The 11577-nt window shown below is 44.4% G+C and overlaps 1 protein-coding gene across 1 annotated transcript; it reads right to left on the reverse strand.

Moving 5' to 3' along the window:
* Positions 1 to 2896: 2896 nt before the first annotated feature.
* LOC139230149 (probable G-protein coupled receptor 139) lies at positions 2897 to 10546 on the reverse strand. Its single transcript, XM_070861992.1, has 2 exons — positions 10528 to 10546; positions 2897 to 3711 (listed from the first exon to the last, which is right to left on the reverse strand). Exons 1-2 carry the CDS (start codon positions 10544 to 10546, stop codon positions 2897 to 2899), a joined length of 834 nt encoding a protein of 277 aa, XP_070718093.1.
* Positions 10547 to 11577: the final 1031 nt, after the last annotated feature.

Below are 11577 nucleotides of genomic sequence, written 5' to 3' on the forward strand. Positions count from 1 at the left end.
TAAAATTTGTATCTGGCCGTGAGGATGCTCTCCTTCGGTTTGAACTGGTCATGAATGAGTTCAGTCAGCAACTCGTATGACTTGTCCCTGGCGCTTCTGGGTGCCAGCAAATCCCTGACGAGACAGTAAACCTCATCTCCACAACTAGAGAGCAATATCGCCTTATGCTTATCTCTCATTGCATCCGCGTCCTCCGTCAGGTCGTTTGCTGTGAAGTAGTACTCAAGCCTTTCCGTATGGCCTCCCAATCATTGCCCACTGTAAAATCCTTTACCGAGCCCACAGTAGCCATGGTTGCGTGGAGTTCGTCCGCTTCCTTGTCACCAATCTGGTGTATGTAGCACACAAATCACTGACTCCAGACGGTCTGGTGTTAATCTAACTGCTGTGACCTTCGTCCTTTGTTGTTCAGCTCCAGAGTGCCTCTCAGGTGTGGTGTTCAGCCTTTTATTGTGCCTGTTGCAGGTACTTCCAGATTTCCCACCACAGCGCCCTCTGTGGTGTACCATTATGCTTATATTGCATTTAAGGTACCAGGACGATGCACACATTAATACATAACAACTTTAGAATCTTTAGAGGAGTATAGAAAGATAAGAAGTAAAATTAAAAAGGATATTAGGAATGCGAAGAGAGAGCACGAGAAATTCTTGGCCAATAAATTAAGGAAAACCCTGAAGATGTTCCATAAATATATTAAGAATAATTGGGTAACTAGAAAAACGGTAGGGCCTATTAGAGACCATGAGGGTAATCTTTATGAGGAGGCGGAAGATGTTGGTAGTGTTTTTGACGAATACTTTGCACCTCTTTTCACAAAGGAAAGAGGTAATGCAGATACTGCTATAGAGGAGTGTGATATTCTAGATGAAATAACTATAGTGAGAGAGGAAGTATTAAGGGTTTTAGCAGCTTTGAAAGTAGGTAAGTCCCCAGGTCCGGATGAAATGCATCCCAGGTTGTTGAGCAAAGTAAAAGAGGAAATAGCAGTGGCCTTGGCCATCATTTTCCAGTCCTCTTTGGATTGGAGGACTGCTAAAAAGGGATAAGCCGAGTAATTAACGTCAGTGGTGGGAAAGTTATTGGAAAAAAATCCTGAAAGACAGGATAAATCTTCATTTGGATATGCAACGATTAATTAGGGACAGTCAGCACGGATTTGTTAAGGGAAGATCCTGTTTGACTTAACTGATTGAATTTTTTGAGGAAGTAACAAAGAGGGTCGATGAGGGTAGTGCATACGATGTAGTATATATGGAAGTTTGTTAGGCTTTTGATTAGATCCCGCATTGTAGACTGGTCATGAAGCTTAGAGCTCATAGGATCCAGGGCAAAGTGGCAAGTTGGATCCAAAATTGGCTTGGAGGAAGCAAAGAGTAATGATTGATGGATGTTTTTGTGACTGGAAGGATGTTCCCAGTGGGGTTCTGCAGGGGTCAGGACTGGATCACTTGCTTTTTGTTCTATATATCAACGATTTATATTTGAATATAGGGAAAGAAGTTTGCAGACGACATTAAAATTGGCTGTGTGGTTGAAAATGAAGAGGAAAATGATGGGCTGCAGGAGGATATCACTGTGCCGGTCAGGTGGGCATCGCAATGGCAAATGGAATTTAATTCAGAGAAGTGTGAGATGATGCACTTTAGGAGAGCTAATAAGGAAAGGGTGTACACATTAAGTGGTAGGCCACTTAATAGTGTAGATGAAAAAGGGACCTTGGAGTGCTTGTCAACAGATCCCTGAAAGTAGCTGGCCAGGTGGATAAGGGCATTAAGAAGGCATAGAGAATGCTTGCCTTTATTGTCCGAGGCATAGAATATAAGAGCAGCGAGGTTATGTTTCAATTGTATAAAACTTTGGTTAAGCCACAGCTGGAGTACTGCATGCAGTTCTGGTCACCGTATTATAGGAAGGACTTGATTGCACTGGAGAGGGTGCAGAGGAGGTTTACTAGGATGCTGCCTTGAATGAAAAATCTTAGTTGTGAGGACAGATTGGAGAGGCTTGGTTTGTTCTGATTGGAACAGAGGAATTTGAGAAGAGACCTCATTGAGTTGTACAAACTATTGAGGGGTCTGGACATAGTGGACAGTAAGGGTCTATTTCCGTTGGTGGAGCGATCTATTACAAGGGGGCATAGTTTTAAAATGGTTGGTGGAAGGTTTAGAGGGGATTTGAGGTGTATGGAGGTGGAGGGGGATTCTTTACCCAAAGGGTTGTGGGGATCTGGAACTTCCTGCCTGGAAGTGTGGTGGAAGCAGAAACCCTGACCAAATTTAAGAGTTGGATGGATGGAAACTTAAAGTGCCGTAAGCTGCAGGGTTATGGACCTAGAGCTGGTAATTGGGATTAGAGTGGATGACCTTTTGTTGGACGGCGTAGTACTGCAGGGAATAGAATATGGCCAGAGTGATCTCCCGGACTAGTTTCGATCACCTGGATGGGTCACAGATGAATTTTCCCAGATTTTTTCTCCCTAAATTGGCCTGGGTTTTTATCTGGTTTTTGCCTCTCCCAGGAGATCACACGGCTCCAGTTAGGGTGAAGTGTAGATGTTTTTCGTATAAGGGGTGTTGCAGTGGTGTGGGGCGCACTGGGTTTGTATGTAACCTTTCGGGCTGCTGACGAAGGACCATGTAGCTCTTTGTAGGCCGGCGCTGACAGGATGGGCCAAAATGGCCTCCTTCTGTGCTGTAAATTTCTATGTTTCTATGTTTTTATGTAATACACGATTAGATTGAACTGATCGGGAGGCGACGTCCAATTGAGACATCCAACAATTAACTATGAGTGAATGCGGCTATTTTAAGCGCTTACATCATTTCACAATGAGAGTAAATGGATATTTCACAATGTTCATAATCTCCTCTCGTAATCTCCTTTGGGTCAACGCCTAAATGCAGGTGTTTGTGCAGGAGCTGGAATACATCAAAAGAAGGGTGATTCTAATCGCCAAATATAGTGACTTTGGACCTGGGAAAAGAGTTGACTGCGTGATGTCAAAACAGATGTGAAGTATCACAACTGGCGTCCACAACACAATGAAGCTCCCCGCGATAGTGAAGAGCAGAATGATGGATGTTCTTCGGTTCTTCATCTCGGGATCACTGCTGCTCTCCCCATTGCTGCGACTCTTCAGGGCTCTGCGAGCTCTATTGGCCACTAAGATGTGACTGACAGTGATACAATTCAACAGCACCAGCAAAGGGAATGGCAATAATGGGACTGAGAAATGTGCGAACCATTTGTAAGCTCTCCATGCTGGATAAGAATCATAACCCGTTACTGCCTGGCAGCCCCACGCTATATCCCCAACAATATAGTAGGGCTCATAGCGGAAATAAACTGGAATGTTTATCAAAATGCTGAGCACACCCACGATCATTACAACCACAGTGGCAGTTCTTTGGGTGCAATATTTTAATTTCAGTTTCTGACAACAAATGATTACGAAGCGGTCAAAGGTGAACGATACTGTGGACCAGACAGAGAGTTGGACGCTAGATGCTTGTATGAAAGCACTAAAACGGCACACATTGGTGCACTTCAAGAATGAATCCGGGAAATATTTCCAAAAGATGCTGTCCACAGTTACATTAAAGACACAGATCATGAGATCTGCTATTGACATGGATACCATGTAGCGAGTGATACCTTTGGAGAGACCGCACTTTCCCCGGGACAGAATCACAATTGACATCAGGTTCGCTGCAAGAAATTGGAAAATAAGACAATTAGCAAAGAAACAGTTTGGATGTCTGAAAATACCACTTGTAATGGTGTGGTTAGCGATAGCCGGACAGGAGAGTCAGGTTAGGTGGTACAATCAGAGTATGCAGTACGTCCCAGTCTCACTGGGTACGGAGCCGAGTCAAGTACAACAGAAAGCTGCCAATGTTGCTGCCTGTGGATTTAATTAAACACAGTCGAATAAATCCGTGCAACAAATGAACTGGTGGATGTTCAGCCTGCCCGTGGCAAACTAGATTCACTCCAAGAAATTTTACATGGGATTACAGGCGATATACGGCACAGAATCAGGACATTCGGCCCAACCAGTCCATGCCGGCATTTATCCACCTCTAGAGCCTGCTCCAGTCATTCCTCATCTAACTCTATCAGCATAACCCTCTATTACCTTCTCCTCATATGCTTGTGCAGCCTCCTCTTAAATGCATCGTTACTTTTCACTTCAACTGTGGTACTGAGTTCCACATTGTCACCACTCTTTGGGTAAATACTTTCTGCTGAATTCCCTATTGGATTTCTTGCTGACTATTTTATACTTATGGCCTCCAATTATGCTCTTAACCACAAGTGGAAACATTCTCTGTGTATCCACTCTATCCAAACCTTTCATCCTTTTAAAGACCTCTATCAGTTGTAAATTTGCACAATTCATGGAACTCCACCAGCCGCCCCCAACCCCCACCTCCCCCGCACCCCCCACCGCACCCCTCCCCCACCCCGCCCAGTGTTCGGACTCATTGAAAAGGAATTTCGATTTGGGACTATCGACCAGAAAGTTTGGGATCCTAAAATGCAAATGGAAGAAACTACGAGTTTTGACCGAGTTTGGGATTTTAAAAGGCATGTCGGGTCCGTGAGGAAAAGGGCTGCAAAAACCAGGGGACAGCTAGGCTCTAAAGAAGCCAGTCTTTGGATATTTAAGCCATCTGCGGTATTGAAGCTAAATAATTTGTCTGCAGAATTGTGCAAACTCAAAAACCCATCTCCCCAGGAGACATTAACATAGCAACAATTGACCCAGAGATAGTCAGCCATAGCTCTAAACATGAAACCCATCCAGCGCATGCATAGTGTTAATAGTCCATCCAGTCCGCATGGAAAACCCAGGCCTAGGCAGACATCGTAAATACCAAAACTAATTTTCAAGATCGAAAAACGGATTCAACAGATCGGCACATCTGGAACGAGTTATCATTAACAAGCCCTCCAAAATATGACAAAGAAATATCAAGCCAGCCAAAATTAAGACAAAGAATCAGGATTGATTTGTAGCGCAGATTAGAACGACACCCTCAGTATAACTGAGGCCCTGTTTTACGGGTTAAGGAGCCTTCAAGAGAGCTTGCTACACAGCCTTCTACGCAGCCTTCTGGAATGTCTTCAGCCTCAACGACACGCCTGGGTTACACTGCTCTGCCACCGAAGAAGGAGGAAGAACATCACCAAACAAGCAGAGAAAGGCAGTTCCCAATGATTTCGGACATCTTTATCGGGTCAAGAACTGACCACAGCCAACGTGATAAAATCAAAACCACCGCGATCGAGATATTCTAAGAATGAAACTCATCAAGAAACATAGAAACATACATAGAATCGTAGAAAATAGGTACAGGTGTAGGCCATTCGGCCCTTCGAACATACACAGCCATTCAATAAGATCATGGCTGATCATTCACCTCAGTAACCCTTTCCTGCTTTCTTTCCATACCCCTTGATCCCTTTAGCGGTAAGGGCCTATCTAACTCCCTCTTGAATATATCCAATGAACTGGCATCAACAACTCTCTGCGGTAGGGAATTCCACAGATTAACAACTCTCTGAGTGAAGAAGTTTCTCCTCATCTCAGTCCTAAATGGCTTACCCCTTATCCTTAGACTATGTCCACTGGGTCTGGACTTCCCCAACATCGGGAACATTCTTCCTGCATTTAGCCTGTCCAGTCCGTTCAGAATTTTGTATGTTTCCATGAGATCCCCTCTCAACCTTCTAAACTCCAGTGAATACAGGCGCAGTCGATCCAGTCTCTCCTCATATGTCAGTCCTGCCATCCCAGGAATCAGTCTGGTGAACCTACGCTGCACTCCCTCAATAGCAAGAACGTCGTTCCTCAGATTAGCAGACCAAAACTGAACACAATATTCCAGGTGAGGCCGCACCAAGGCCCTGTACAACTGCAGTAAGACCTCCCTGCTCCAATATGCAAATCCTCTAGTTATGAAAGCCAACATACCATTTGCCTTCTTCACTGCCTGCTGAACCTGCATGCCAACTTTCAATGACTGATGTACCATGACACCCAGGTTTCGCTGCACCATCCCTTTTCCTAATCTGCGCCATTCAGATAATAATCTGCCTTCATATTTTTTTCACCAAAGTGGATAACCTCACATTTATCCAAATTATACTGCATCTGCCACGCGATTGCCCACTCACCTATCCTGTCCAATTCACCCTGCAGCCTTTTAGCATTCTCTTCACAGCTCACACTCCCACACAGCTGAGTGTCATCTGCAAACTTGGAGATATTACACTCAATTCCCTCATCCAAATCATTAATGTATATTGTAAATAGCTGGTGTCCAAGCACTGAACCCTGCAGTACCCTACTAATCACTGCCTGCCATTCTGAAAAGGACCTGTTTATTCCCACTCTTTGCTTCCTGTCTGCCAAGCATTTCTCTATCCATGTCAATACATTACCCCCAATATCATGTGCTTTAATTTTGCACAGCAATCTCTTGTTTGGGACCTTGTCAAAAGCCTTTTGAAAGTCCAAATACACCACATCCACTGATTCTCCCTTGTCCACTCTACCAGTTACATCCTCAAAAAAATTTCAGAAGATTTGTAAGGCATGATTTCCCTTTTATAAATCCATGCTGACTTGGGCCGATCCCATCACTGATTTCCAAATGTGCTGCTATTTCATCTTTAATAATTGATTCCAACATTTTCCCCACTACTGATGTCAGGCTAACCGGTATTTAATTATCCATTTTCTCTCTCCCTTCTTTCTTAAAATGTGGTGCTACATTAGCTACCCTCCAGTCCATAGGAACCGATCCAGAGTCGATAGTCTGTTGCAAAATGATCACCAATGCATCCATTATTTCTAAGTCTACTTCTTAAGTACTTTGCGATGCAGACTTTCAGGCCCCAGTGATTTATCAGCCTTCAATCCCATCAATTTCCCTAATACAAATTCCCACCTAATAAGGATTTCCTTCAGTTCCTCCTTCTCACTAGACCCTCGCTCCCCTGGTATTTCCAGAAGGTTATTTGTGTCTTCCTTCGTGAAGACATAACCAAAGTATTTGTTTAACTGGTCTGCCAATGAAAACCGAAGATTCAAATGTTTCCACTCTACAATCTGTTCTTAGCTACCAACAGGTAAAACATTACCTAAAAGAAAGTTTAAACCTACTGCTGAAGGAAGGAAGTGCGTACTCACCCCATAAATGCAATATTTGCCCTACCTCATCAGCGGACACCACCCAACTAAAGACTACGCAGTAAGATGTTATTCACGACGTTCGGGCTAGGGCAAGCAGAACCTACAAAGTCCAGCGAACCCTGAAACCACGAAGCACCGCTAGCTGGCAATAAGAGGATTGGTGAGCATTATCCTTTTTTGCCCTAGAGTTCAACCTAGTCAGATTTAGGCACTGGGAGGGGGGAGGTGTACTGTTTTCCGTTAACCCCTTTGAATGTGTGATGAAGTGTTCCCTATTCTAATGATTGTAAGTTGACATTGTACTTTCTTTTCTGAATAAAATCGAAGTTTCTTGCACTAAAACCGTTGTCTCTTGCACTTTGTCACATCCCCAAATAAATTCAAAGTCTAGAACCCAGGGAGTGGGAGCGATTCGAACCACTGAGAAGGTCAGAGATGAAACTGACCCCGAGACCACCCCCTACAGAGTTCACCACTTTTATAAATGTTCTTTATGGAGGGGCATTACTGGTGAGAATGCTTTCCCTTCTGCCAATATCTTGAACGACCGTCAGTTAAATATGCTCTGGTTTAGTTCACATTCTCGCAGGGTGACAATCAACAAAATCAGGAATGTTCGGCGAGAGGTGGAGACAGAAACAGATATTATTTTACATGCGCAGCATATCTATCATCATTTGGAAGGACGAAAGTAATTTAACATGCCAATTAAAGTTAACAAAGAAAAGTGAGATACTTCTCCTGAGCTGACTGTCAGCAGACACTTGACACACATGGGACAAAGATAGACAACAGCACGTAGCAAAAATAACAACGCACTGAAAGAATGAGCTTCTAGAATTAATAATTAATTGCAAATACTTACCAGGAATGCCGATGATTGCGAGAATCGGATAGCAAAACACCGTGAAGTCTACAAATTGTGTTGGTCCCATCTTATACACAAATGAAGGAAGATTCTTTAATGCAGCATGGCTCTGGCTGGGGCACTGAGGCAATGCAATGAATCCGCATTGATTTACATAGCGGCCAATTCTCCATTGAATCAGTGAAGTTACAATATAGCTGTCCTTGGGGACGGGCTATGCAACAAACACTAGTAAGACAGTTCTTTCCAAGTAAATGAGCAAAATCAGCTCCGCGGACATTAATTGGGGATTGCGAATAATGTACTGCGTATTTTCAGGCTCACTATTCCCCCAGCTCTGGGACTCAGGCACGTCACCGCTTGTTGATCTCAATAGCGTGCTCTTCGCTTAAAATAATCCTCCGAAATTAATGCTATTTTCACCAATTCGCTGCATTTCAATAAGTCCGATTTCATTCACCTGGCTGGTACAGGTCGGGGTGAGATCATACATTTGTTTTACACTCGGCCCAACTGCAATCTGCTTTGTCTGCCATGGACAGTTAAAGCGGACCGCGTATTTAGCGGACATCAGACCTGCACCAGACCGGTCCCACCCGATGATACAGAGAACCCCAGGCAGAGGGTGCCAGATAAAGTGGTGACTGACGACAGTGAGAAAAATAAAGATAGATTAGCACAGGGAGAAAGATAAAACTATGGTTCAGTACCGAAGGTAATACAGAGACACACCCGCAGAATACAAAGATAAAAGGTGTGTAAGTGCAGTGAATGATACAAAGACAGTCCAGCAGAGGAAGATAAAAAAAAATGTGACTGAATAAAGTGACCGATAAAGGGACACATCAGCAAAGCGAGGTGCACAGACGTGTGACTAAGTACAGTGAGTGATATGGAGAGACACCAGCAAAGGGAGATAGATAAAGGAGGGGCACTGTACAGTGAGTGATACTGTGGATGGGGAAAGACGCTGATCCACGAGTGTTGTCAGATTGAAGTTACCAATACAGCAGTAGCTCAGGGTAGCGATTTATGCACAAATATCATCCGCTGCTCCATCAATAACTATCCCACCCTGCTCAGGTCAGGATTAGGTATTTTCACTGAGGAAACATGCACAGTTCTTACATAGCGTTACAGGATATACGCCGAGAGGATATTTACCCTGTCTGGGGAGTCGAGAACCAGGGGTCATAGTCTCAGTATAAGGCTTGGCACCTGAGGACTGGAATGAGGTGAAGTGTCTTCATTCAGATGGTATTGAATCTTTGTAATTCTCTACCTCATAGGTCTATGGAAGCTCTGTCTTTGAGTATATTCAAGATGGAGATCGATAGATTTTTTAATATTTAGGGAATGAAGTGATGTAAGGATAGGGCAGGAAAGTGGAGTTGAGGTCGAAGATCAGCCATGAGCTTATTGAATGGCAGAGCAGGCTCGAGGGGCCGCATGGCCAACTCCAGTTCTAATTTATTGTGTTATTGTTTTATGAATGCAGCGTGCAGCCCCGTCACAACTCCTCAGATAATGAAACAATCTATACCGGCTTGGCTTATAAGTGGCAAGTCACATTCGTGCCACACTGCCGAACTCTAACAATAGAGCGATCAAACATCTCTACTTGACATTCAATGCCATTATCATTGTGGAATACTCCACTATAAATATCCTAGGCTTCACCACTGACCAGACTCAACGGGAATATCCATATTAATGCCATGCCGAACAGAGCAGATAAGGGTTTCTGGAACCTTCAGCGAGTGGTTCATCTACTGACACCCGAAATATTCTTCACCATCTACAGTCCTCAAGTAATGATTGTGATCTCACACTCTCCACATTGCTTGATGGCTGAAACTGCACAAACACTCAAGAAGCCCGATAATAATCGCAAAATATCTGTCTGCTTGGTGAGCTGCCCATCTAGAAGTTTAAACATAAATTCTCTGCATCACTGGTGTACTTTGCCTCCCGTGTGTACTACCCACAGAATGTCCTGCAGCAAATCATCAAGGCCTCCTCAGCAGCATCTCGCTGTTGGAGTAGGCGTCCTTTCGGATAGAGAAAAAAATGGGGTCGGAAGCTGAGCTCAGGAGCAAACAGCATGCTGAGTATGCCAGCGGTTCAGATCAGTCTCCGTGGGCGGCGAGTGAAATCGGTGACCTCGGGACGAGAGTGTTTAGCAGTGGCCGTAGACAATAGCTTCAGTCTTCTGAATAATTAACTGGAGGAAATTTTTGTTCTGCTCTCGCCTGTCAAAACTGTTAACTATTCCAGATTCATTCTGGAATGAAAAGACAACCCCTGGCTTCTATGCTCTATTGCTAACCATCTTCCGAACTCCCTCGCACCTGCCTCCTTCACCCTCACTTCCACGAACAAGTGCAAAGAGCTCATGGACCTCTTTGTCTCTCTGACTGAGGCCATTCGTTTGGCTGCTTCTGCCACATACCTTCCTTCCCGTAGCCCATCGGACCAAACTTCAATTGTCTCTCCACTACCCTAGCCCTGAACGTGCATCTTTCTCCAGAGTCCCTCCAATCTCGTCTCATGACCATGCCGAGCACATCTTCCTGCTCCCACGACTCTATTCCCATTGAGCAGCTGACCACCCAACGTACCATTCTGGCTTCCATGTTAGCTGACTTTGTAAGCGTTTCGCTCTCCTCAGGTAGTATCCCTCTCCATCAAATCTGCCAGCCTCACCACTCTACTCAAAAAAAAAACATTTGATCCTGCAGCCTTGTAAACTTACGACCAATCTCCAATCATCCTTCCCTCTCCGAATTCCTTGAATATTTTATTGATTCCCAAGTCTGTGCATTTCTCTTCCAGAACTCCATATTTGATTCCTACCATTTGTTTGCCCGCCCCCAGCCCGCCCACACCACGCCAACCCCTGCTACACAACCGACATGGCCCTCATCAAAGTGACAAATGACATCCTTGTGACTGCAACGAAAGGTAGACTATCCCTCTTCATCCTTCTGAAACTGTCAGCACCCTTTGACAGAGTTGACCACTCTTTCCCTCTCCAAATTTTCTCCACCATCTTTTAGCTTTGTGGGACAACACTCAGCTGGTTCCATTCTTACCTATCTAATATTCGTCAGAGATTCAACTGCAATGGCCTCTCTTCCCGCTCCCGCATTATTACTTCTGGTGTCCACCAAGGATCTATCTTTGCCCCCCTGCTGTTTCTCATCTACATGCTGCCCCTTGGATACACCATCAGAAAATGCAGTGTCAGTTTCCAAATATCTGCTGATGACCCCCAGCGATACTGTACGACCATTTCTCTCGGCACGTCCACGGTTTATAATTTGTCCGACATCCAGTTCTGGATGAGTAGAAATGTGCTCCAATTCAACATTGGGAATGCCAAAGTCACTGTTTTTTGTCACGGACAGAAACTACGTTCCTTAGTCAACGACTCCAAGCCTATCCCGTGCATCTCTCTGTTGCTGAGCAAGTATATTCGCAAACTTGGTATCATATTTCA

The sequence above is a fragment of the Pristiophorus japonicus genome, chromosome 19 (genome assembly GCF_044704955.1).
Source record: "Pristiophorus japonicus isolate sPriJap1 chromosome 19, sPriJap1.hap1, whole genome shotgun sequence".
Lineage (NCBI taxonomy): Eukaryota > Metazoa > Chordata > Chondrichthyes > Pristiophoridae > Pristiophorus > Pristiophorus japonicus.